The 23,787-nt window shown below is 55.9% G+C and overlaps 13 protein-coding genes across 13 annotated transcripts; 6 read left to right on the top strand and 7 right to left on the bottom strand.

Annotated features, from left to right (window-relative positions):
- Positions 1-957: 957 nt before the first annotated feature.
- On the top strand, positions 958-3,051 carry PV07_07586 (uncharacterized protein; the record flags this gene model as incomplete). Its single annotated transcript, XM_016394685.1, has 2 exons — positions 958-1,524; positions 1,589-3,051. Exons 1-2 carry the CDS (start codon positions 1,149-1,151, stop codon positions 3,049-3,051), a joined length of 1,839 nt encoding a protein of 612 aa, XP_016248104.1. The 5' UTR covers positions 958-1,148.
- A 147-nt stretch (positions 3,052-3,198) lies between these two features.
- Positions 3,199-6,103, bottom strand: PV07_07585 (uncharacterized protein). The gene is made up of 2 exons (XM_016394684.1): positions 5,591-6,103; positions 3,199-5,457 (listed from the first exon to the last, which is right to left on the bottom strand). Exons 1-2 carry the CDS (start codon positions 5,600-5,602, stop codon positions 3,772-3,774), a joined length of 1,698 nt encoding a protein of 565 aa, XP_016248103.1. The 5' UTR covers positions 5,603-6,103; the 3' UTR covers positions 3,199-3,771.
- On the bottom strand, positions 6,082-8,452 carry PV07_07584 (uncharacterized protein). The gene is made up of 3 exons (XM_016394683.1): positions 8,435-8,452; positions 8,094-8,383; positions 6,082-8,049 (listed from the first exon to the last, which is right to left on the bottom strand). The coding sequence occupies exons 1-3, from the start codon at positions 8,442-8,444 to the stop codon at positions 6,481-6,483; spliced, it is 1,869 nt and encodes a 622-aa protein (XP_016248102.1). The 5' UTR covers positions 8,445-8,452; the 3' UTR covers positions 6,082-6,480.
- Positions 8,453-8,612: 160 nt separating this feature from the next.
- PV07_07583 (uncharacterized protein) lies at positions 8,613-9,997 on the top strand. Its single transcript, XM_016394682.1, has one exon. The coding sequence runs from the start codon at positions 8,673-8,675 to the stop codon at positions 9,819-9,821; it is 1,149 nt and encodes a 382-aa protein (XP_016248101.1). The 5' UTR covers positions 8,613-8,672; the 3' UTR covers positions 9,822-9,997.
- Positions 9,998-10,050: 53 nt separating this feature from the next.
- On the top strand, positions 10,051-12,358 carry PV07_07582 (serine hydroxymethyltransferase, cytosolic). Its single transcript, XM_016394681.1, has 4 exons — positions 10,051-10,292; positions 10,422-10,472; positions 10,604-10,968; positions 11,061-12,358. Exons 1-4 carry the CDS (start codon positions 10,242-10,244, stop codon positions 12,022-12,024), a joined length of 1,431 nt encoding a protein of 476 aa, XP_016248100.1. The 5' UTR covers positions 10,051-10,241; the 3' UTR covers positions 12,025-12,358.
- PV07_07581 (uncharacterized protein) lies at positions 10,957-12,847 on the bottom strand. Its single transcript, XM_016394680.1, has one exon. It carries the CDS (start codon positions 12,735-12,737, stop codon positions 12,372-12,374), a length of 366 nt encoding a protein of 121 aa, XP_016248099.1. The 5' UTR covers positions 12,738-12,847; the 3' UTR covers positions 10,957-12,371.
- An 880-nt stretch (positions 12,848-13,727) lies between these two features.
- PV07_07580 (uncharacterized protein) lies at positions 13,728-14,660 on the top strand. The gene is made up of 2 exons (XM_016394679.1): positions 13,728-14,024; positions 14,228-14,660. Exons 1-2 carry the CDS (start codon positions 13,872-13,874, stop codon positions 14,513-14,515), a joined length of 441 nt encoding a protein of 146 aa, XP_016248098.1. The 5' UTR covers positions 13,728-13,871; the 3' UTR covers positions 14,516-14,660.
- Positions 14,312-15,829, bottom strand: PV07_07579 (uncharacterized protein). Its single transcript, XM_016394678.1, has one exon. The coding sequence runs from the start codon at positions 15,759-15,761 to the stop codon at positions 14,622-14,624; it is 1,140 nt and encodes a 379-aa protein (XP_016248097.1). The 5' UTR covers positions 15,762-15,829; the 3' UTR covers positions 14,312-14,621.
- A 380-nt stretch (positions 15,830-16,209) lies between these two features.
- On the bottom strand, positions 16,210-16,728 carry PV07_07578 (uncharacterized protein; the record flags this gene model as incomplete). Its single annotated transcript, XM_016394677.1, has 1 exon — positions 16,210-16,728. One exon carries the CDS (start codon positions 16,726-16,728, stop codon positions 16,210-16,212), a length of 519 nt encoding a protein of 172 aa, XP_016248096.1.
- A 504-nt stretch (positions 16,729-17,232) lies between these two features.
- Positions 17,233-18,462, top strand: PV07_07577 (uncharacterized protein; the record flags this gene model as incomplete). Its single annotated transcript, XM_016394676.1, has 5 exons — positions 17,233-17,266; positions 17,341-17,388; positions 17,470-17,481; positions 17,626-18,375; positions 18,431-18,462. The coding sequence occupies 5 exons, from the start codon at positions 17,233-17,235 to the stop codon at positions 18,460-18,462; spliced, it is 876 nt and encodes a 291-aa protein (XP_016248095.1).
- A 172-nt stretch (positions 18,463-18,634) lies between these two features.
- PV07_07576 (uncharacterized protein) lies at positions 18,635-21,129 on the bottom strand (the record flags this gene model as incomplete). Its single annotated transcript, XM_016394675.1, has 3 exons — positions 18,635-19,207; positions 19,265-19,296; positions 19,368-21,129. 3 exons carry the CDS (start codon positions 21,127-21,129, stop codon positions 18,635-18,637), a joined length of 2,367 nt encoding a protein of 788 aa, XP_016248094.1.
- Positions 21,130-21,582: 453 nt separating this feature from the next.
- Positions 21,583-22,820, top strand: PV07_07575 (uncharacterized protein). Its single transcript, XM_016394674.1, has one exon. The coding sequence runs from the start codon at positions 21,825-21,827 to the stop codon at positions 22,650-22,652; it is 828 nt and encodes a 275-aa protein (XP_016248093.1). The 5' UTR covers positions 21,583-21,824; the 3' UTR covers positions 22,653-22,820.
- Positions 22,656-23,719, bottom strand: PV07_07574 (uncharacterized protein; the record flags this gene model as incomplete). The annotated part of the gene is made up of 2 exons (XM_016394673.1): positions 22,656-23,542; positions 23,609-23,719. 2 exons carry the CDS (start codon positions 23,717-23,719, stop codon positions 22,778-22,780), a joined length of 876 nt encoding a protein of 291 aa, XP_016248092.1. The 3' UTR covers positions 22,656-22,777.
- Positions 23,720-23,787: the final 68 nt, after the last annotated feature.

The following is a 23,787-nucleotide window of genomic DNA, read 5'->3' as shown; positions in this document are numbered from 1 at the left end:
GATTTGTCTGCTTCGACCGATGCGGAGGAGACGTGGTCGTAGTAGGAGCAGCCTAGATAGTCCGCCTGTAGGCTCAGCGCGCGCTCGAAGCTGTAGGATGTGCGATAGCGGCGATTTTGAAGTCACGTAGGTCTGGAGGTACATGCGCAGGAGCGTGAAGATGTCGACTTCGGCCTCTTCATCCGCTCCGCGTCCGCATCTCAATCTCATAATTTGGACGCACAGACACTTTTGAAGGTATCTAGTCCCGGCTCAGAGGATTCGTTGAGAAGTTTCTTTGTCGATAAGCATGCTTTGGAATTGTCTCTCCAGGATCGCGGGATCGCCACTGAGATAAAAAAGATCATGGGGTGTAAGAACCGTAATATCGTCACATGCTCCTTGTGGCATATTTAGCTAATTTAGAGGCAACACATCTAGTGAACTGGGACGCGGTCTGTACATTGTACAGACTCACGTGGTCAGCCTTGCCACGTTGCCGCCATCCCTATTACACTACGAATGGGCGTCAGGTAGCGCCTCTCTATAGCTCGCTCAGTCGTCGGGCGCGCTCCCCCGTACTCTGCTCAGGCTCCCCCAACGCTCGCCCGTACTCGGCCGAGTCTCCTTGACACTCCGTCACGTGTGCATTTGAAGGGGCCTCTGTGACTCAATGGAGGGACATGATGAATTCTACAGGGTCCTGGGGCCCGTCTGACTATATACCTTCAGTAATTAACAAAGGGGTCACGGCGCTAGTAACAAGCCTTCGGCCGAAGACTAGCCTGAACAGTCATTACATATCTTGGCGGTCCTGCCAGTCAGACGTTGTTACGGGCTCGGTCACGTGAACACAGGGCCAAGGGCGGCAAGCCAAATGAGAGATCCTTGGGCTTGTGCGTCCTTGTGGAGACCGCTCCTTTGACCATTCTAACAGAGCTACTAATAATGTACGACACGGGGCATCCATCCGGTTCAAGAGTCTCAATGCTACCCCGGTGGGTACAGAGATGCATTCGTGGCGACGATCACTTCCCATCCGTTGGGTTAGTACCGAGTACCCGTCTTCGAAGAGCTGATGTACCGAGCAACATAAACCTGGGGAGGTTGGGTAGTACTTCCTTCTTTTACCTCCATTTTCCAAAAGCTCCAATGCTCAGCCTTGCGCAATGACTGTGTCCAGGTTCTGTCAAGTTCTGTGGACAACCATCTTCCTCCTATCCCCCTTGACATTGGGCGAAGGAATCAGCCACGATCAAGTCAGGCGGGATCGAGCTCACTTCGATTATGTCATACTGGGCGGGGGAACAGCCGGCCTGGTCATTGCGGGGAGACTCTCGGAAGATCCTAACGTCACGGTGGCCGTCGTCGAAGCTGGCAACTTCGAAAGAAACAATCCCAATGTGACCAACGCGAGTGCGTTGGGCCTCGCAAAGGACACCCGTGTCGACTGGCAGTATTTGAGCGAGCCACAAATCTACGGCGGCAATCAGAGTCTCATATGGAGCGCCGGCAAGGGCCTGGGCGGATCAAGCCTGATCAATGGCAAGCTTCTGAATGCTCGTCCCATGCAAGCACCGGATGAGATCTGCTAACGCCCTGGTGGTAGGAATGACATACATCCGCCCTGCCAGTGCCCAAATCGACTTGTGGCCTTCTCTCGGTCTGGAGCTGAACTGGACCGATCTCTTCACCTTCTCGAAGAAAGGGGAGCACTTCCAACTTCCATCGTCCAACCTCACCGCCCTGGGCGCCTCTTATCAATCTTCGGCTCATGGATTCAGCGGACCGCTGTCGACATGCTTCAGTCCGCACATCACGACGGGTGACATCCATGAAATCTTCAACAGCACCTTCCAAACGCTGGGCATTCCGCCGCGGCGTGAATTCGATGGTGGCCAGCTCCATGGCTATGGCGTCCAAGCAGTAACACAAGATGGCCATGCTGACGTTCGGGAGGATGCTGCGCGGGCGTATTACTATCCCGTGATGAACCGCACGAATCTCGTCGTGTTCGTCAACACGACGGCCACACGCATCATTTGGTCGGCACGGGACAGCCCCAGTGGAAACGCAGTAGCTTCCGCCGCCGAAGTGGTCAGCAACAACGACGGCCAGGTCTCGACCATCGAAGCCGGTCGAGAAATCATCCTCTCGGCCGGTGCGATCAGAAGCCCTGCGATTCTGGAACATTCGGGGGTCGGCAACCCCTCCATCTTGTCGGCACTGTCGGTCGACGTCAAGATCCCCCTCCCCGCGGTGGGCGAGAATTTCCAGGATCAAACCACCCTCGCCGTCTCCGCGAGCATCAACAGCACCGTCGTGAAGCAGAACTTCACCGGCCTGCCGGCCTTCGTGGCACACGTCAACCTGCACGATCTCTTCGGCACGAACACGTCGTCCTTCTACAACGCCACGCGGGCCAAACTCCCCCAGTATGCCGCTGCCATAGCCGCCCAAAACGGCGGGGCCAGCAACGCCTCTGTCCAACAACGCCTCCTCCAAACCCAACTCGACCTGCTCTTCCAGACCAACACCCCGGCCTCCGAGGTCGTCCCCCTTGGCCTCGCCAACCTCGTCGGGGCCGTCTTCTGGCCGCTGCAACCCTTCAGTCGCGGAAGCGTGCACATCAACAGCACGAACCGGACCGCCCCGCCGGCCATCGACGCCAAATTCTTCCAGTTCGACTTTGACGGCGCCATGACCGTCGCGACGGCCAAGTTTTCGCGCACCTTCGTGACGACCCCGCCCATGTCCAGCCTCGTCAACGGCTCAACCATCAATCCCAGTTTCGCCCGCGTGCCGGAAAACGCGAGTGACGCCGTGTGGCTGGACTGGATCAAGACGGCCTCGTCCTACCAGCCCAATTATCATCACCTGGGCACGTGTGCCATGTTGCCGAGGGACATGGGCGGGGTCGTGGACAACGCGTTTAGGGTGTATCGGACCGAGAACGTCAGGGTGGTGGATTTGAGCGTGATTCCGTTGCAGGTTGCGGGACACTCGACGGCACTGTTGTACGGGGTTGCCGAGTGGGCGGCGCAGAAGATCAAGGGGGGGATGACCGTATGATGGGATGGGGGTGGGGGGTGGTTCGGCCTGAGCAGAACTGGGACGAGGCTGAAATCCAAGTTGAACCTGCTCACATGGCGCCCAAGTGTATCGCCGAAGCTGCAGTCTGTCAATGGGCCCATCCTCCTCCCTGCGAAAACTTCCCCCTGTAATTCAACGGGTGCTCAGGAGGGGCTCAGCTGAAGGGTTCAGTGAAAGCTCTGGTTCAAGCAGCCCTTCGCTCACTTTCTAGGATCGAACCGTGGTTGCAAGGTAGATTTTTTGTTCTCGAGTAATCTAGGTGCGTGATAATATAGGCTCACAGCTCTCGGTAACGTACAATATCCCGCCCGTCCGCCACGCAAAAGATAACTCAAGGGTTCACTCGGTGTATCGTGGTATCATCTTGCTTGGCAGAGACAAGATAACATAGCTCAATGTCATGGGCAAAAATCTGAAATCAAAATGCCGCCGCCCACCAGGTAATAATCCTTGTGCTCCGTACAATGCAAGGGGGCACAACCGCTCCCTGCGGCTCTATTCCCAGCGTCTGGGCGCTATTAGGCCACAGAATCAATGGCTGGGACCCTCCATTTCGTCCCAGCTTGGCCGTCGTGTTGGGTATCATAGGGTGAGGCCATGTCGTGTTCATCAAATCTCCATCTCCAACATACATTACCCGGTGCTCCATTTCCATTGCACCGGGCCTCTCTCGCGTTGTTGCCGACCCGTCAAAGCATATCATACGACAACCTGTCTCTGTGCCGTCTCCGTGACGGCCATAGGCATAGCACATTGTGGGTTCAGCTTCTTCAAGGTCATATTAGTATTGGCGAACATCTTGTTCTTATCCTTCTCCTTGATAGACTTTCTCGCTTTCGATTTTGCAAGGTCAACCTCGGATACAGTATCCTCACTTTCCTTGTCTTTCCTCTCGGGCGCAATTGTCTCTGCCATCTCTTGCTGCTGTGGTTGTTGCAATGGCCAAGTCTTGCTGGAATTCATTTGATAAAGCTGTGGTGTTGGTGTCGTATCTTGATCTCGTAGGCTCTCGAGATGAGTTCTGTCAGACCCGTTGGAATCTGACAGACCTAGATTGCTATTATCTCTATGCTCTCTGGCTTGGACGACATCTGCTTTGCTGAACCGCGGCAACTCTTCACTTGTAGAGTGATAGACGAGCGGATTTTCTGCCAGTGGGGGTCCACCAAAGCGCTCGCCGAGGCAGCGCAGGATGGCGACAAAATATTGGTGCAGAAACGTGAAAATGTTTTCGTCGCCTACTATCTCAGCTAAGCTACGCGGTGTAGCTTGTCCAACGCGACGCGGGTGACCGTCTGGGTCTACTGTGCGAGCTGTCAAGAAGGAAGACACTGGAGTATAATTCCTCGCGGTCGTTTTGCCGCTCACGTCCAGCGACTCGGCTTCCTTTTCTTCTTTGTTCCGTTGCTTCTGCGCGGCTGTTTCAATCCCCTTGGCCATCCGCGCGAATGATTCCCAAAGCATGGGACAGGCTTGAAACGCGCGGCTGGCATCTTTGCCTGCCAGGGCGAGGAAAGCGTAGGCCCGCCGTCGGCCTCGGGCCTTCGGATCGGTGAGCCGAAAGACGTATGCAATGGTATAGCCTGTATTTGAATCACCGAAGCAGAAAGGGCCGTCCGACATGCCTCGGGGAAGCAGTTCACAGGACAAAGTCCGAATGACAGAAGCACGTAATTGCGCATAGCTCTCTCGGTCGGTGGGAGATTTGGCGGTAAGGTATGTCAGGGTGTGGTCGTGACAGTCGTCGGATCGATGAAACTGTGGATGCGATGTCGTGTGGGAGGAGTCGGATGACGTGACTGATGAGCCATAAGAGGACGGTTTGGAATCGTCGGAGATATGAAGACTGCTATTCCTTCTCTTCTTCTCTCGGAGACAGACAAATTCTCTTGATCTCAGCACTGGCGCTCCTGTATTGACGTTGTTTTGACTATCCGCCCGCTTGCTACCTGGTGCGCCGGCCGGAAGCTTTTCTGCTACAGCCTTGGGAACGGAGAAACTGCAGCTGGCACAATTCTCGTCTTGGTTGCGACCATAGCGCCACTGTGAGGAGAGCGTCCGTGTCTGGTCAACCGTTTGAAAAAGAGGGTGTTTCTCGATGGTCGGGCTTTCAGGTTCTGCTTCCGAGTCAATCGCGGTGGATGCGCCGGAAATGTCGGTAGGCCAGGTGGAATTGGTGTCAGTTTTTCTCAGTGCCGGCGGCGCATGGAGGCTCTGTGACGATTCAAGGGAGGAATTGTGGACTTGGGTGGTGAGGGATTCGGTGGATGAGGAAGCTCTTAGAGGAGGCGACGGTGGGAGGCATAATGCACATTCCAACGGGAGGACTTGTGTGCAAAGAACAGACTTGGGGCCATGCGCCTCGCAGAAATGGGTGAGTGCGAGCTGGAAAGGGAGCGTTAGTTGATGTTGAAGCAGAGCGCAGTGGTCATTTGGCAGCATCCGGGAGAACAGGCATGTCATGGGGCAGCCGGAAAGCGACCAGGTAGGATGAGAGTATATCCACAACAATACTTACTGTGAAGTCCATTATGTCCCTCTCGCCTTCTTTTTCTTTGTGTCTTTTTCTCTTTTCCTAGCCGCAAACTCTGCTACAGTCTGAGGTGGTGGACGTTGCACATGTTTCGGTTTGCCAGGCGGACGCAACGGGCTGAGGCGGGGCCAGCCATGAGTGCCTGTGTGCGAGGCCAACTGTCGAGTGTCTAAGAGAGGGATCACTTCAACCCAACGGCGCAGGTGAAGTTTGAGTCGCAACAAGGTCCGCGAGGGTTGACGGCGGCGATCAAAAGGAGGGCAAGAGCTCGTGTGCTCGATCGAAGGGAGAGAAGCCTAACAACGTAACCGTCAACTGGCACCGCGGGTCCGGAACGTGTGGAGATTGGTGTGATGGTTGCGGGAAAATCTGCGATCCTGACGAAGACGGTCTGAGGGTGCGAGCAAGAGGAACACAAACCGCGCCCCTTGACAGAGAATGAGAAGATATAACTTGAACAAGTTGCAGTTACAGCTGTCCCATTCACTTTGTCACGGGGGTAGACAAGTGAGGCAGTGATGATGGTCTGGCCTTTTTGGAGGGCCTTCTGGCGCAGACCGCCACTTGCGATGGATTCTAGGGATTCGGCCGCACCCAATCAGGCCGGGCTCGATGACAAGAGTCTTTTGCGATCGAGGCAACTGGGGGCGATGCCGGCTGCGAGTAATAATCCGCTCACCCATTCGCCCAACCCAGCCGGCTTCTCCCACTTGCATCCTGTTGCAGTCTAATGTACCGTTGGCGCCGCTACTCATGCGGGAGAAAGTCCCAACTGGGACGAGCATTCGTTCTGCTGCTGCTGGCCACTCGTGCTGCTGTCGGTATCCGTCTGCTCGGCATGACGGCATCTTCAGTTGACCGCACCAAGCTGCGACTTAGTTTGTTTGGCTGTCGCTCTTCTTCATGTGCATTTCCCTCTGCGCCCAGTCCGTCTTGAATCTTCCGTCTGTCGTTGCTTTTGGCACCACGAGCGCCACATGATGATCTTGTTCCTGGATCTCATGCACCTGCAGTTCGGCTGCAGCGACAAGAGTGATCGTCCTTTTGGAGATGTCGATCTCCTGCACAATGGCGAGCCCCAAGCATCGAGAACACTCTGCCGGAAACGGAAAGGAACTTTCCACTTCGCCTTGCCCTTGCCAAAGCGGCAGATCCTCCTCCGTCCGATATATCCCGCTTCTTCGATGACTGTCATTACTGCCTGCATTGATCTCGCTGAGATCACATGGCTCATTTGTGGCTGTGTGGGCGTTGATCGCCGCCACGGCAACAATACTTCCTTCCAGCGCATCGTACGTGTCCTCGGGTGCAACATGGCCACCTAGCAGAATAATCGCCAATATGTTTGCGGCATCACCACCATAGCTTAGGGCCATCGAGTGAGATGGTGTCACTAAGATGGGAGTGTCGTCCCAGTATGGGCGGTTGATGGGCGTGTCTCTCAGGTGGAAGTATGCTTGCATTTGAAGGTCGTGCTCCCGCACTGGAGATATCTTGTCAAACACCTGAGCCGGAATCTGGTGTATACGACAATTGCCCATCTCTGCTAGTGGTTTCCAAGGCTCTAAATGCGGCGACACTGGACTAGAGTCAAGACAAACAATATCGGACGGAGACATCTTCGTCCAGAGCTTGCTCGCCACGGCGTTATCGATGCCATTCAGCCACTTGGGACATGTAATGAGAACTGGGGCACCCTCGAATTCCCCATGAAATTTCTGTTCAGCATCCAGTAAATCAAAGATGCGATCAATGTGCCAGCTGACCAGATCTCTTGCTTCTAGGTCACCAAGAAAATGTTTGGCCAATATCCGGCTGGCTCCTTCTCGGTAGGCTGGCAGGATGTTGGCGAACGGTGGGCCAAACACGGGGTTCGCAATATGCACTAGGCTCATCGTCCCCGGAGGAGCAAACTCTGGCATATTGGTGTCTAGGTCCAACAGTATGACTCCTTTCTGGTGAGCAGTGTCAGGTCTGGCGGATTGTTTGGCGAGAAGTCGGTTGAAGACACACTGAATCAAGGTCGAAAGGCCTGATGAACGTTTCCCGCATATCAGGACTCTCCGTGACTTATTCGCAACAGGGCTGGAGAATTCTGTCAATAGCGATTTCCAGCAAGTGGAGTTTAACTCTTTCAGGCGTCTTGGAGCTTTAGGGTCTTGTTCGAAAGAATGGCCCAGCACATAGAACGATGACGCCGATGCCTTGACGCCAAATGGAGCCCACATCCCTTTGAGCCCGACGTAGGGAAGATCTCTGATGCCATCATTGAGAGAATCAAGTTGAACTTCAGCACTCGAGCTCACGGCTTCAACCGAAGGAAGCGCATGTGTAGCGGGAGCATAGATGCGATGAATGGCCGTCGTGGCAGTAAGAATCGCGCCGTAGAGGGAGACGGATCCTTGCTTCACCCATAGCGTGTATGTTCCCAACACGACGCATTTCTGGGGGAGTCAGCACAACTTCGAAATGTTCCCTTCCAACATACCTGGCCTCGCGAGAGTTTGATCTTGACAGACCTGTCAGTCAATTGCTCGATTTCTCGAGTCGAGCTGAAATGGACTGCAGAAGCTTCAGCCAGCGTTGCAAACTGGTTCGGAGTCTGTATTTTCTCATCTTCCGACAAGCTGCCATCGTCTCCATCCTGCTCATTAGACGCAGCCTCGCTCCGACTGGACTCTGGAACTGGTACAGGAGTCACTTGACTGCGACTCGGCACAGCCTCTTGCACATCCCGCAGGAGCCGCCGCCGTGCGACTGCGCTGAGTCTTCCACCATCTGTTCCCATGTCAGCACAATCGCGACTTGTTTCAGGGGCTCTTAACGCACTAGCTGGCATGAATGTACTGTTGTAGAGAGTGAAGATTCACAGCACAGAGAAGTGCCTGCAGGAAATCCTTCTCACAGGCCTTTCCGCTTGCGCTCTAGCTCCGGCTGCTCCCGACAGAGTCTATTTGCCGATCCACCTTGACAATTTTCTCCAACTTTTTATTTCAGTTCATTCTATCGTGTCCATGTACCTCGTACATTTTGCATATGCGCATCCTTGTCCACAAAGCCTACACCCATGGGAATGGCAGTCGAGGCAGCGCGGAAGAGCGTACTGAGTAACGAACGAATCTATGATTCAAGTGACGAGGACGAGAGCGAACCTTCCTCTGAGCAGGAAATTCCAAACCAAAAGTCGAAATCATCTCAACTGAAGACCCCGAATGGGATCAAGACTACGTCGCGGAAGACCAGTCGGAATCTGCCGTCTTCGGATGGGACAACTCCTACAACAGCATCAGATAACGACACCGACGAAGATAAGGACGAAGAACAAGAGGGAAGTCAGAAGCCTAGTAGCGAGGTAGAAGACGAGGATGAGGAGGAGGCAGATGATTCCGACAGGGAGTCAGCATTGAGTTCGAATTCTTCATCTAGCCGAAAGAGACCATCCCCAAGAAGTCCAGAGACCCCGTCAAGCAAGAGGGTTAAGACTACCACAAGAGACCAAGTCAGCATCCCTCCCAAACCCTTCAGACCGCCCAAAGGCTACGAACCGCTCACGTGGTCGGCATCGGACTATGCGTCCGACATGGATCTCTTCGACGATTTGTCCAATAAACAAATCTGGCACATTTCTGTACCCAGTTCCGTCTCCATCGACTCCATCAAAGAGCTCGACATCGAGGCGGTGCTGAGGGGACAACCGATCCTGAGTCGGAATGGCGTCGACTACGGCATGAACCCTCTGCCGTCCAAGGACGAGGTCATCCTCCTGCCTCGCGGCTCCGACGGGAAGTACCAACAATGCTCCGCGAAGATTGAAAGGAGCTTCCACATGCGGGAGCTCGACACGACCAAGTCCAAATCTCAGCCAAAGGCGGCTACACCGGTGGTCTTCACAGCGACGCAGACCGGCGCCCCCAAGCAAATCCGAAAACAGCCCGAAGGACTCAAGATGCGCTACGTGCCCTATGGCGTCTCTCCGTCACCGAGGAGCCAAGAAGAAGATGTGGAGATGCGTGATACATTGCGCATTCCACCCGACGTCGACGACCAGACGTCTTCCTCCCCAGCACAGTCTAGAAAAGCACGACCGAAACAGACCAATGGAGAACGAGGCAACGAAAAGAGTCCGGAGAAGAAGCTGCGGGGTGCAGACACGCCAGCCTCGAGCGAGAAGAAGAAGAAAAAGAAGCGGAGGCTGGTAGATGAGCAGGTGTTGTAGGAAGGAAGGGGGTGAGCAAAGATGGGCCGGCTGATAGATTTCCCTTGGCTGGTGCTGATGGGTGTTGGATGGGCAAGCGATCTTGTATCTCCGTATAATAGCACAGTAGGTGACTATTCTCAACGCGGTATTGTGATGCTATGCTCCACCGTAATCCCAGACCCTGCAGGCCTGGCCCAAGCACCAAGCAACCCCCCCTTGCAACTTTTTTCCCAAAATGCGGCGTGGATACACTTTTCGCGGGGAACTTTTCGCACGCAGAAAAGAAAAACGCCAGCTCTTCCCGCGTCCCTCCATATTTTCCCTCCGGCTTCTTTCTTTTCTGCGTACTCTCGTATTCACTCCGCCTAGACAGACACCGCCTCTGAACATCTCCGTCTTCACACACACAATCCTTGACAACCATCTCCTCAGACAGTCATGGGTTCCGCAGTTACGGGCAGCTATGCCCTCTCTCAGACTCATCGAGAGGTAAGTTTGAAAGAGAGAGATGAAAAAGGCCCCTCGTGTCATGCCACCCACCCCTTACCCCGTTGGTGAAGAGTACCTGGGTATATTTGACCTTTTACTGACCGGTGGCTCTTTTCTGGCGCCGTGTAGATGCTCGAGAAGCCCCTCGTCGAGTCCGACCCGGAGATCGCAGAGATCATGGTACGTCGTCGTCTCCTCAGTCCGTCCTCACGCCAATGAAGACCTCCACACAAAATGCACATATATACCCACATGAACAAATACACAAATACATGCTTGGTATGCTCACGCGGATGCTGTCTGGGGTGTAGAAAAAAGAAATCAAGCGTCAACGCGAGTCCATCATCCTCATCGCCTCCGAGAACGTCACCTCGCGCGCCGTCTTCGACGCCCTCGGCTCCCCCATGTCCAACAAGTACAGTGAGGGCTACCCGGGCGCGCGCTACTACGGGGGCAACCAGTTCATTGACGCCATCGAGCTCACGTGCCAGAGCCGGGCCTTGAAGGCCTTCCACCTGGACCCGGAGAAGTGGGGGGTCAACGTGCAGTGCCTGAGCGGGAGCCCGGCGAACTTACAGGTGTACCAGGCGCTGATGAGGCCGCATGATCGGTTGATGGGCTTGGATCTGCCACATGGTGGACACTTGAGTCATGGATATCAGACGGCGCAGCGAAAGTAAGCACAACCACATCTGGAAAACAAACCCCATCAACCCCAACAAACATGTGTCGTTTGAGGAAGGGTCATTGTGTTGACAGGAAACCCAGGATATCCGCAGTCTCGACCTACTTTGAGACCTTCCCCTACCGAGTCAACCTCGAGACCGGTATCATCGACTATGATCGCCTCGAAGAGAATGCTCTCATGTACCGCCCCAAGTGCATCGTTGCAGGGACCTCCGCATACTGCCGCCTGATTGACTACGCCCGCATGAGACAAATCGCAGACAAATGCGGTGCGTACCTGATCGTGGACATGGCACACATCTCGGGATTGATTGCCGCGGGCGTCATCCCCAGCCCGTTCGAATACGCCGACGTGGTCACCACGACCACCCACAAATCCCTGCGTGGTCCCCGAGGCGCAATGATCTTCTACCGGAAGGGCATTCGCAGCACCGACCCCAAGACGGGCAAACAAATCCTCTACGATCTCGAAGGCCCCATCAACTTCTCCGTCTTCCCGGGCCACCAGGGCGGCCCGCACAACCACACCATCACCGCGCTGGCAGTCGCCCTGAAGCAAGCGGCGACTCCCGAGTTCCGTGCGTACCAGGAGCAGGTGCTCAAGAATGCCAAGGCGCTGGAAGTTGAGTTCAAGGAGTTGGGCTACAAGCTTGTCTCAGACGGGACCGACTCACACATGGTGCTGCTGGATCTTCGACCCCAGTCTCTCGACGGCGCGAGGGTCGAGGCTGTGTTGGAGCAGATCAACATTGCGTGCAACAAGAACAGCATCCCCGGCGACAAGTCGGCGCTGACCCCGTGCGGCATCCGCATTGGCACGCCGGCCATGACCTCGCGCGGGTTCGGCGAGGAGGACTTCAAAAAGGTGGCCCGGTACATTGACACGAGCATCAAGCTGTGCAAGAAGGTCCAGGCGGAGCTGCCCAAGGAGGCCAACAAGCTGAAAGATTTCAAGGAGAAGGTGAGCAGCGAGACCGTGGACGAGATCAAGAAGTTGAGGGCCGAGGTTGCCGAATGGGCTTCGAGTTTCCCTTTGCCGGTGTAAATTGGGGGGAGCACAGTGTTCCCGACCTCTCTGGAAGAAAAAACGAAGTTGTTATGATGTGATGTGCATTTGGCGTTTTGGCGGTGTGTCGGGTTGTAATGGGAACTCTCAGATTTCAACGACTGTGGGGATTTGTTGGCTGGCGAGGAGAGGAAAATGGGAGGGTGGATGCCCAAAAGGAAAAGGCCCAGAGTGTGTATCTTCAACGATACCTAGTGCCTCTTCAAAGGTTGCTGTCAACCATGGTCGTGAAAAGTCGGCCGCCCGATCGATACCACGAGCTCATATCTTTCGACAACGCATATGGCAAAAGGTCTTTTGCCCTTGTCGCTTCTTTCTTTGCCTGTTCACCTTTGCCAGCGTGTGTTGTTGCCGCTCTCGCCCTCTCCCTTCATGCGCGTCCCGTGGCCGTGTAGACAGGTCACCCTGCGCGCGCAAGGACTCCCTCGTCCGAGTCTCTCGGCAGTGGATCTACCTTCGGCGGGGCTTCGTTGCACCCTATGCAAACCTTTTTGCAGGTGGCTGATAGGCAGGCAAAGACAGAGGGAGGAGCGTGGCTGTAAGTTGTCATCGTAGAGTATGCCCATTGCACAAAACGAACTCCCTTCCCGCGATCTCGTCGTCGCTCGTCCCTCATCCCTCCTCCTCCCCCTTCTTCTCCTCCTCCAGCTGCTGAACCTCACCCTCACCCACATTCTCTTCCTTATCCTCATCCTTCATCTCGACGTCCCGCACATCCTCCCCCCCAACCTTGGCGGCGATCTCGCCCAAGAGGCTCAGCCGGCCCTTCAGCCCGCTCACCACGCGCTCCAGCCTGCGGATCTCGGCCTCCTGCTCGGCCACCGTGCGGTCCACGTCCGGGAGCGCCGTCACCGCCGCGCGGGCCTTGGCCAGCCGCTGCTTCAGCGGGTAGATCTGCGCGGGCAGGTCTTTGAGGTCGAGCAGCGGCGCGCCGGGGAATGCGGGTGCTGGCGCTGGCGCTGGCGCTGGCGCTGACGCATTGCCTGCGGGTGGAGGCGGTGGAGGAGGCAGGGTCTGGCTCTGCTGCGAGGCTGTGGTGGACGGCAGGGTCTGCGACGGGGGATGTCCCTGCTGCTGCTGTGACGATGCTGACGAGGGTGGTTGTTGGTGGTGGCCGTTCGTCTGGGCCGGTGTCTGCGGTGGGAGTTGCTGGTGCAGGATGTTCAGTCGCGCGAGGAGGAGCCAGATGTCAGGCAGGATCGAGAACGTCGCAGGTGAAGGGAAAGGCGGGACGTCGGGATGGGCGGTCGCGGGCGTGGCGGGCGACGTGTTGTTCGATGTGGAAGGCATTTTTGGCTCCTTGAACCCCCGTCCCCCCGTGTCTTGTCTTCTCTTCGCGTCTGTTCGTGATTATTGTTTCCGTCTCTTCAGAAACGCGACGCCGGGGCCCCGCCGTGTATCAACAAAGAGGAAAAGAAAAGAGAAGGGCCAGGAGACCACGGTCTGAGAGGTAGAATTCCAATCGCCAACGACTCTTGCAAGTTCAAATGGAGAACGGATTGGAGAGAAAAAGAGAGAGAGACAGAGGAGCTCGGACAATCCTGCCCCGAGGCGTGTGCTAGCGCAGCCTTGCGACTCACAGTGCGGGGGAGATCGACGAGGCTGCGGTGGGAGGATCTGTAGACCCTGTTTCTACGCCTGTACATGCGTTCCTCCTTGGGCCTTTTACTACAATATATACCATTGAGTAGTAGAAGGTGCTGCCTCCCGCGATTATCCCTTTGTTGTAGACTTCGCTCAGCAGTGAACCTTTTCGCCATCATCTCCTGGCACCTTTTTCATCCTATCCGTATCGGTTTGCTGAAAGTGACGACACTGCCAAACCAATGGCCACCAAACAACGCATGGTCAAGCTCTCGCTCTTCGCCAAGCGCAAGAGCGGCCTCTCAGAAGACGAGTTCCAGCAGTACTGGTCCGTGACGCACCAGGCCCTGGCGACCGAGTGGCTGGTGAAATATGGCATTGTCAAGTACACCCAGGTCAGTTTAGTTCTCGGTTATTCATCAGACCTGCGAGGTGGCTCGGTGTATTACCTCCGTCTCTTTCCCGTAAGGGGACGGGATCGGGCTCGTTGGCAAAGGAATCTCCATACATCAATGGGTTCCAGACCCCCTCCTTTCGTATGAGGATGTTGTCAGAGCCACTTCGAAGCTGTCCAGCTCACTCCCCCCACCCCGAGCAGTACCATACCCCTTCACGGCTCCTCCCGTCTGCCCTCGCAGGGTTTCCGGCCCTGAAGGGCGCCAAGAAACTCGACTTTGACGCCGTCGGCGAGTTCCTCATGCCCGACGTGTCGTGCTTCCAGAAGGCGCGCGAGGACCCGTACTACGCCGAGGTGATCGCGCCGGACGAGGAGAAGTTGTTTGACTGGAGTTCGATGGAGTGGACCATCGGCTGGGAGGAGGTGTACATCAAGGATGGGAAGGTGGTGGATATGCCGTATGGGGATGCTGAGGTGTCAAATTCCTGAATATTGGGGCGCCGTTGTGATCCTGGAGAGGTAGTTCAGGACCAGGAGCAGTTCACCCCCCAAGCGCTATCTAGTTCCCACACCGTTGCGCCTGGTGTCACTAGAGTCATAGGTCGTTGAAGCCAATGCAAGTCTTCTCATGCAATTCCTTGTCCGCAACGGCCCAAGCCCACGCTCTCCCTGCTTCCCCTGTGTACAGCGCGACGAACTGGTCGTCCCGCCCTGCCTCCTTCAACCACCCGATGCGCTCGAGGGCGTCGGAGGACATGCACGCCAGGAAATGCTGGAACTCGGCGTCGTCGTCCAGGGCCAAGGCATTGCCAGCGACGCCGTGACACAAGCAAGGCTGTTTGGTGAGCAGCCCCCTCTCCCAAGTGTCCCTCTGCGCAGCTTTGATCGCGGAGTCGATCTTGCCCTGCAGGTTTGGGAAATGTGGACGCAGAGACCTCAGCGCCAATATGGCACCAGGCCCGCCGTGGCAGAACTGTACCAGTTTATCGGACCCTGGAGGGAGGGAAGACGGGAAGTTGCCGCTGGGGAGTTGCGTGTCGAGAAGCGAGGACAGAAGGCCTTCCACGGTCGGGGCGCAATAGGGGGAGGACAGGACGAGTTGGCACAGGATGCCGAACGTGCCGTGCGCGGCGCCCAGATACGCCTTGCCGTGCCACGTCCACGGCTGCTTCGAGGCCAGGACGCGCTGGACCGTCTTCCGGACGGTGGCCTCGACCAGTTCCCTCGCGCGGGAGCCGGTCTCGAAGCCCGACTGCGCCAGGCGCAGGTGGTAAAGATAGCCCGACCGGCCGTACAGCCACTCGTCCGATCCGGTGCCCGCGCCGTTGACGACGGGTTCGTAGGCACAGAGTTCCTGGACGAGACTCGGGTCCTGTTCCATCGCTGCCCGGACGGCGAGCTGGGCGAGCGCCTCGTTTGCGATCCCACAATGGTCGGCGTCCACGGTCTCGCGGCGCCGCGACTGGCCCAGGTCCAGGTAGGCCTGTGCCCAGTCCAGCAGTGACTGGCCTTTGAAGCTGAGGTCGGGGTATAGCCGGGAGAGGCGAAAGAACAGGTAAGCCACCGACGTAGGACCGGAGTAGAGGCCGTGGAATGTCCACCCGGTCGAACAGGTCTGGACGGGAGGGTTGTAGGTGTTGATGCGCGTCAGGGAGGCCAGGAGTTCGACGTGGGCGTCGGCGCGGAGGGATGGCGGTTGGTCATTGGGAAAGTGTCGGCCGGACGAGCCCATCATTTCACCAAGGGAGTGATCCCTCCAGTCGGCGGATTGTGGCTCCTGAAATGATGTTGGGGAGTGTGAACACTGAGGAACGGTGTTGATGAAGCATGAAGCCTTGGTCGTACGGTGGATTTCTAGATTGTCGCCTGCCTGACATCATCTTGACGCTGTGCCCGCAGCCTCATCCACAATCTCCTATACAAACACTGTCTCTACGTAAATATTCACGATGGAAGGAGTCGATGGTAAGAATCAAAAGCATTGGACATCAACGATCTCTTGGCTTTTAGCTGCGAAAAGACAAGATGCAAAACAGCATTGTCTCATGGGACAATCTGCGCACATGCTCTAAACCGGCCACTCCAGCAACAGGATGAAGGTACGGGAGAAGCACGATGAGTCTGAATCGTTATTTTGATGTATCCAAACACTCGATATAGAGCATCCGCCCACCATCTCCCTCTCATGGGGGTGTTGATGCTTGATTCAAAGGCAGCCTTCTCCATCTCACCCTGATCAAACGCTCCTCCCCATCGAACTTCAGAGGATCATCCAAGCTCAACACCAGGTATCTGCCATCGCTCTCGTCGACAAACTTCATGATCCTCCTCTGGTGGTCACCCCGCAGATACGGCAGGTTCGAGAATCTCATGTTGTGCATCAAAACCGGCCGGCCTTTGTCGTCACCGCGTTCGTCCAGATAGAACGCTCCAGTGTACGCGGTATAGTTTCTCCCCACCGTCGCCCAGTCGGCATCGTGACCGACCTTCGACCCGGACCTTTCTCCAAAGGCCTTCTGTCCCGGTGTCTGGAGTTGTGCGGACATATACCCGTCGGGGGTGTACATGATGATGCCCGTTGCATCGGGCCCCATGGGATAGATTTTGTTCGATTCATCATTGGGCAGGTAGGCGCAGTATTCAATCAGCTCCCACGCGCCAATGAGTTGGGACCGGATCGAGCCTGGCGCGCCGGCTGCCATGGTTTCACGCTGTTGTCGAGATGTGGTCGAGGTTGACTGAAGATTCCAACGAGACGAGGCTGGGGCCGGGAAATATCTGTAGCCAAACCTGACATCAGCTGATGGTAAGCCTTTGATTCTCCTCGAACAGAGGAATATCTGATGTCCCCCGTCCCCCACCTCCGCTGAATAAATAGTTTTCGTCCATCCACAGGCGGTATATGAAATCGTAGATCTTTCAGGATAGCCGAGCACGCCGAGGAAGAACCCGGATCCCCGCGCTATTGAACGAGGAGTCGAGATGGACGCGACAAGGGTTACCGAATCAAGCAATGTCTTCCTTGGCTGTGATAGACCTCGTGTCGGCTGGAGAGACTGCAGATGCAACGGATCTCTCCTCGGCAGTCGAAGGTGAGTCTGCGACGCCGGACATCTCTAGGCCGACGTCGTCTGTACAAAGTCTAAATAGAAGGCGTGGAACAGCACTGATTCTCTAATATCCGGTCCAAAGAGCTTGTTCCAGACATGACGGAGCTCAAAATCACTGACAGCGACATTGGTAAGCTGACATTAATGCTCAGGGAGGCAACCAGAGGATCAGGTCAAGGGAAACTGACTCGATCTCTGGCGTAGGGGAGAAGTTGCGAGGGAAATCTGCGATCGTGACGGGTGGTTCTTCGGGTCAGTCTTTGGTTTGGCGTTCAATTTCGTTGGCATCATGGTCCAAGATCAAGTGAGAATTGTGCTAATGCCAGGGACTAGGTATTGGTCAAGGTATGTGCTTGTTGTCGTCTTTGCGAAATCTGTTTCGTCTCAGGCGCCGTGAGCATGACGGTGCCAAACCGACCACAGGATCTCCCGGCCTTTTCTGGACTATGCTTTCCTCGGTGTGACAAAACACTGAATGCGAGGATATAGGGATCGTGCATTACTTGACCAAGTGCGGTGTCAAAGTCTTGATCGGCGACCTGCAGCCACCCACCGAGCCCATCGATGGCCCAGTGTACCAAAAGACGGATGCTGGCAGCTGGGACGACCTGCTCGCCCTGTTCAAAAAGGCCCAGCAGTTGTTTGGTCGCATCGACATAGTCGTGCCCAACGCCGGCTTTGGTGATCGCGGGGACTACTACTTCAAGCAGGATGACAACGGAGATCCCGTCAAGCCCGAGTTCGCGTGTCTCAAAGTCACTCTGGTCGGCCAGATGTATACTGTGAAACTGGCCATGCATTTCATGCGTTACCAAGACCCCCAGGGTGGAGTCATTGTGTCGACCGTGTCTCGAAGCGGCTATGACTGTCAAAGCATTCCCGTCTATGCCGTGTCCAAGCATGGCATGATCGGACTGATGCGTGGGCTCAGAAACCATACGCCAACGTGGAATATCCGCGTCAACTCGATCGCCCCCCACGTCACAGACACAGCGGCGGTGAGAAGGGTGGAATGGCTGGTTCCCGAGCTAAAGAGAGTCGGTATTCCTGTCAGTACGGTAGAGGAGACGGCGAGAGCAGCAGCCTTCCTAGCAGCGAACGAAGCATATAACGGCTGTACCATCAGCATCATGGGGAGTGAGTATCGGGAGCTGGAGAGCGGCGTGGAAAGGCATAAGCGAGATGTCATGGGCAATGACCCCAGATTCAACATGACTCCTGAGCAACAGGCCGTGATGGGTAAGGGCCCCCCTTTGCTGACTTTCGAATATATGCCTCTGACTGCTAGATCCAGACAATATATTCCCGCCGGCCTCGAAGTGGTAGAGGCTTGAGAGAAGTTTTGGTCACCGTGCAGCCTGGAAGTGGAAAATGGTCGAGCATTGATTGAATCACAGGAACCTGGAAGTCACAGTGCGCGTCGTTTTCCATCGTAGACGTTTCTCGGTTCTGTTGTTGAAGAGCTCTGTGGTAGACATTTGCGCCCATTTAAATCCTCTCAGATAATGCAGATATGGCTCTCGCCTCGGAATCGAGTGTTCGGACCCCAGTAATACCTTCCCAATGCCTTGTCCTTTTTCCTGGTTGGCGGCTCTTTGATGGCCTCGACGTCCTGATCGAACAGATTGAGGATTTTGGTCAGTCCGACTCGTTTGTACCTGATCCCGTGGTCCCCATCGGTGGCCTGGATGAGAAGGCAATTCAGATGCCGGTCGTCTTGAGAGACTGGTAAACAAAAGACCTGTGCATTGGGCCCAAACACCGAAGGCTCACTGGCGGGACTGTCCAAGTATACGATGGAATGGGAGTCGCCAACCGGCACCCCCTTCTGCATCAGACGCCAGCTAAATCGATTTGGTGGGTATTCCCGGTCGGCACCTTGATGATTGCGTCTGTAAAAGCCAAATGCGACAAAGAGGAAAGGGGTTGAAAGAGAAGCGGCGACGAGAAATGTCACAATGAGCTTGTGTCGCTGCCAGACGAACGGCCTTAGAGTCAGTATCATCAGCAATATCGACAGGCTGACAACAGTGACGGCGAAGAATGCAGTGGTTGGAGTATACCATGGAAACTAGGGTCGTCAGTGCAAGATCTCTTGAGGCTGCTGGAGAAACAACTTGCCATAGACCTGCGCATCGAAGCCAACGACGTCTGCTCCTGCTGCTCTGCGTCGGTCAATTCAATCCTCCTCAACACCCCTTTTAGCACAAGATAGCCGTCAGTGAGAATACCAAACATATCATCCTCGGTGCGATAGGTTAGTCGGACCACCTGGACCTCTACCAGAATGCCCTTGTCCGTCGTCTCTGGAAAGGTGACACCGCGCGGGGTTTCGACCGAAGCCCACGAGAAACTGGGAGCACGGTATAACTCTGGTCGAGTGTTTTGTAGAGGCTGCGCCGTCTGGCCTTCTTCCTCGGCGTCGTTGACATACCACAGCAACTGGCTTGCGAGGTAGTTCTGCCACATGCCGGCGAGATATTGGTCCTCGCTTCCGTCCAGTCTCAAGATCCTCGTCATCATTCTGGCAATACCGGACAATGCTATGAGTCGGTCTCTCTCGTCGGTCAGCTCCATCTTCGTGTACACCTCGACCATCCGTTTCCAGACCTCGTAGAGGTACAGCTTGGGATCTATTGCCTCGACCATCCAGTTGAGTTCCTTGGAGCGGGAGGAACTGTGTGTGCCCGCCAGCCTCAGCTCGCGGAGCCTCCTGCCCACCTCCCTGTCCATGGCCTTTAAGCGGGCTTGGTCGATGAGTTGACCCGCCTTCATTTGAAGATGAGGAAGACCCTCGGGACGGCATTCCGCTCTGTCCAACTCGCGACATTCGAACGCAATTTGGTCCTTGCACCAATGCAACACCCTCGGGGCCAGAAGTCGTTCCTGGAAGACCCACGACCGCCTGTTGACCGGTGCATTGTCAACATATTCATCCCAGAATGACAAATCGGAAATGGTACACTCCACGACCTTCTGTCCGTCTCCAGAGAGGTCTTGTGTTCGGAGGCTCACCGTGTCAAACCATTTCCGCCGGGCATCTCGGTTGTTGAAGAGACCTCTCGAGCCATCCATAGCTGCGGTGGCTGAGATGTTGCAGTAGCTGAAAGCATATACCTTATCCATGTGCGAACTCTCAAATAGCCAGTCCTGCTCGTCTCCTTGGATGATGCAGAGGGCGTCGATCCAGATCCACCGCACACCAAGCTCCCGTGCAAACTGCATTGCGTGCTGGAACGTTGTAGGGAGATTCCTCCACGGTATCGCGGTTTGAAACTCAGCGCGATTGTATTGTCTGAGCTTGGGAATCTCGATCTGGCCCCAGCGATGGCTCAAAGTAACGTACTTCCCTTCAAAAGGCGGCTGGTCGTCCCTCTTCTCGGCCTCTTTTTGCGACACCAATCGTACCATTTCCGTCTCGGCCTCAGGCACGGTGGCTCGCAGATCGATGAGCCTTGTGGGATACCACTGCGTACTTGAAGCGGTCTGACATTTAGCATGGGTACGTGCACACACTTCGACCCATTCTCTGGCCAGGTCGAAGACCTCTGAAGCCGATGTGGTTGGGCTTCGAGGTGTGGTTTGGAGATGACTAGGCGTAGCGGTGTCTTTATCCATGTCAACAACGCTGCCCGACTTCCCCAGACGGGGTTCCAGCAATGGCAACATACCATTCTGTCTCAAGACGAAGCTCGCGACTGTCGTCTTGGACTGTTCGAGCTTGATGTCCAGGCGGTAAACCCCATTGTAGCGAGGAAATCGCTGCAACAACGCGCACAGAAACCAGTTCCTCTCTGGGCCGACTGGAGAGTTGGCATCGAGATCTCTCAACTTCTCGTCGATGACACGACAGAGATAGCATTCTGCATCTTCTGCCGCAGCCTTGACGTTTTCGGCGGTTTCATGGTGCCAGAAACTCAGCGCTAGTTGTGAGCCAGAATCACGGCGGCCTTTGTGCCCGTAAAGCATATCATGGCACACCTTGCAGACCATTTTGAAGAGCCTAGGAGGCTGCGTGATGGCATGGTCCAGGCAGGAGGTGGAAATACATAGGGGTACTCCGTCTGAGGCTCTTCACCGCGAGCATCTCCGGATCCTTGGTCAGTTTGAAACAATAACGATGGCGGAAGGAACCAGGCCCCCGTGCCCAGAGACGCCATCGGTGCGCCAAAGCCGGCTCCTTGTCCACAGCTGGTCCACTCGCCATGCAAGCTGCAGAAAGGGGATTCAGCTCAGCAGCCATACCAGCAAATGGCAACCAGACCAAGGCCCCCCAGCGCCTAGAGTCTAGAGGCCGTTGCAACAGTGGCGCCACTCGTGTGCATGGCACGAGCGCATATCACGATGAACTCCTCCGTCTCCGGGAAGCGATGCCACTAGTCCTGCCTCGCGCTTCGTATTCTCCGGCTCTCGCCGCATGATGGGCAACATCTGCAGAAGCAATGCCAATCAACGGCGCACACTCACTGGCTGACACGTGGTTTGGCTGCCTGTCTCTGGGCCCCTGGTCTTTTCCTGGCCTTCAGAGGGTATCACTCGAGCCTGATCAGATTCGGCGGAGCCTTGAGAGGCTGAAGCAAATTTTATGCATATCTATGCCTACTCGTGGATGACGATGAGGCACTGACCGGCGGCTTATCGGACCCGCGACCTGTGGCAAGTAGCGCAGAGACATTTCTTCAGCCATCATGCCCTCATTCACGCTCCCCAAAGTCTCTCCCAGCGTCGAGGTGACGATCCCGGTGAACATCACGCAGGACGAACTGCTCGCGTTCCGGCCTTTCAAGGACTGGCTCGCAACGCTGCAGAAATCCATCAAGGTGCAAAAGTCCGAAGCGACGCACGCCTTCTACGACAAGAAGGACCCCTATCAACTACGGTCCATCAACGTCCATGCGGTGGAGCGGTTCGGATCTCGCATCGGCTTCGTCTTGATGGAGACGGTGGTGCAGAATGCCGCCGACCCGCGACCGTTGCCCGGCATCGTCTTCTTGCGCGGCGGCAGCGTCGCGATCCTGATGATCGTCCGGCCGGAAGGGGACAGCGACGAGAGATTCGTCGTCATGACCCAGCAGCCCCGGATCCCGGCCGGGAGCCTCACCTTCTACGAGATCCCGGCCGGCATGATCGACGAGTCGGGGACGTTTGTGGGCGCCGCGGCGACCGAGATCCGCGAGGAGACCGGCTGGCGAGTCCCCCAGGGGGAGCTCGTCGACATGACGGAGATGGCGCTGAGGAACTCGACCGGCATCGAGAGCCACTTGCAGAAGGCCATGTATCCCAGCCCCGGGGGATGTGACGAATTCATCGCCCTGTTCCTGTGGGAGAGGACCATGTCTCGCAAGGAACTCGCCGAGCTGAGAGGCAGGTTGACTGGGAACCCCAAAGAAAGAGAGAAGATCAAGGTGAAGCTGGTCGAGTACAAAGAACTGTGGAGGGAAGGGGCGCGGGACGCAAAGACGCTGGGGGCTTGGGCGCTGTATGAGGGATTGACGAGAGATGGGATCTTGAAGTGAAGACGATGGCACTTTGGAGATATCATTGTCAACGTTGCGTCTCCTGGGGATGATATTGCCATCCATTTATGAGACTACCCTTTGCGTCGTCGAAAGCAAGTCCATGTTCATAGCCGTGGCTGTTGTCACGTATCCCTTCCTGCTGCGACACCCAGTCCAGCGAGGACCTTCGCTGGTCCCAGCTTCTGCCATTGCTCCATCTGTTGTGTATTCGTGACCCAAATCATGCCCATCATGCCTGCAGCATTGGCGCTCGCCCCTTGCACCGCCACTCTTCGCCGGGGCACGACCATCATCCACCTTTTCGTCAGCATCATGTTGTGAGGGAAGTAACCCGGAGTGTCGCCTGAGCAGGTTTGCCAGACCGCAAGGGCTTCGTCCCGTAGCCTCTCGTACATTGGAAGCAGAGAGTCCAGCGTGCCCTCTGCTTCAGGCTGGAGACGTTGAATAAAATATCTGAAGGGAATGCCCTCGGGATCCCGAGTCTCCAGGTCGGGAAACAGCGTCAAGCCCTCCGAACACGGAATCACCTGCATGTGTTTGTGTAGTCTGCTGCATCCAGCCTCGCTCCCACAGTTGAACATGACAAAATGCTCATGGCTCAAGTGGTGGAGAACACGCCAGGCGGCGGAGAGATCCGTCTTGTCGAGATTCTCCGTCTGCCGCCTGAACGAATCGAGGGTCAAGATCAGGTACTGTGGCCGGAAGACGGCGAAGAGGTTCAGAACCAGAAGATGCGTTCCATGGATCTTGGTCACCACGACGCCCGGGTCCGCGTCGACGAGGTCGCTTCCAGGCCCGTACTTGGGGAGTTGTTCGAATGCGGCATTGTTGGTGGCATCCGCCGTCGCCGGCTTCGAGGCCAATGCTGGACAGATGCGGAACTCGAACTTCCAACAGTCGTCAGTGTCTCTTTTCGCTGAGAACGAGAAAAAAGGTAGAAGGGAAGATCTCACGTCGAATCCTTGATCCCTCGTTCTGACGACCGTTTCAGGACCATGGAGGATGATCTGTCGAGCGACCAAATCGTCGAAAGCGGCAAACACCTGCTTCTCGTCGAACAGCATCTTCAAGCGACTTTGGATTTTTCGTCTAAACATCGGCCGTCGAGCCGAGTCGAGAGATGAGTGGCACC

Source organism: Cladophialophora immunda (assembly GCF_000835495.1).
Source record: "Cladophialophora immunda strain CBS 83496 unplaced genomic scaffold supercont1.4, whole genome shotgun sequence".
Classification (NCBI taxonomy): domain Eukaryota; kingdom Fungi; phylum Ascomycota; class Eurotiomycetes; order Chaetothyriales; family Herpotrichiellaceae; genus Cladophialophora; species Cladophialophora immunda.
The sequence above is the reverse complement of the archived record's forward strand: the minus strand, read 5'-3'. Positions and strand labels throughout refer to the sequence as shown.

Coding starts and splice junctions, on each gene's coding strand:
- PV07_07575 (XM_016394674.1), top strand. CDS start 21,825: ATGCCCTCATTCACGCTCCCCAAAGTCTCTCCCAGCGTCGAGGTGACG.
- PV07_07579 (XM_016394678.1), bottom strand. CDS start 15,761: ATGATGGGCTCGTCCGGCCGACACTTTCCCAATGACCAACCGCCATCC.
- PV07_07583 (XM_016394682.1), top strand. CDS start 8,673: ATGGGAATGGCAGTCGAGGCAGCGCGGAAGAGCGTACTGAGTAACGAA.
- PV07_07584 (XM_016394683.1), bottom strand. Junction 8,050..8,093: donor TCAAACTCTCGCGAGGCCAG/GTATGTTGGAAG, acceptor TGACTCCCCCAG/AAATGCGTCGTGTTGGGAAC.
- PV07_07582 (XM_016394681.1), top strand. CDS start 10,242: ATGGGTTCCGCAGTTACGGGCAGCTATGCCCTCTCTCAGACTCATCGA. Junction 10,293..10,421: donor TCTCTCAGACTCATCGAGAG/GTAAGTTTGAAA, acceptor GGCGCCGTGTAG/ATGCTCGAGAAGCCCCTCGT. Junction 10,969..11,060: donor TATCAGACGGCGCAGCGAAA/GTAAGCACAACC, acceptor CAGGAAACCCAG/GATATCCGCAGTCTCGACCT.
- PV07_07580 (XM_016394679.1), top strand. CDS start 13,872: ATGGCCACCAAACAACGCATGGTCAAGCTCTCGCTCTTCGCCAAGCGC. Junction 14,025..14,227: donor GCATTGTCAAGTACACCCAG/GTCAGTTTAGTT, acceptor CACCCCGAGCAG/TACCATACCCCTTCACGGCT.
- PV07_07581 (XM_016394680.1), bottom strand. CDS start 12,737: ATGAGGATAAGGAAGAGAATGTGGGTGAGGGTGAGGTTCAGCAGCTGG.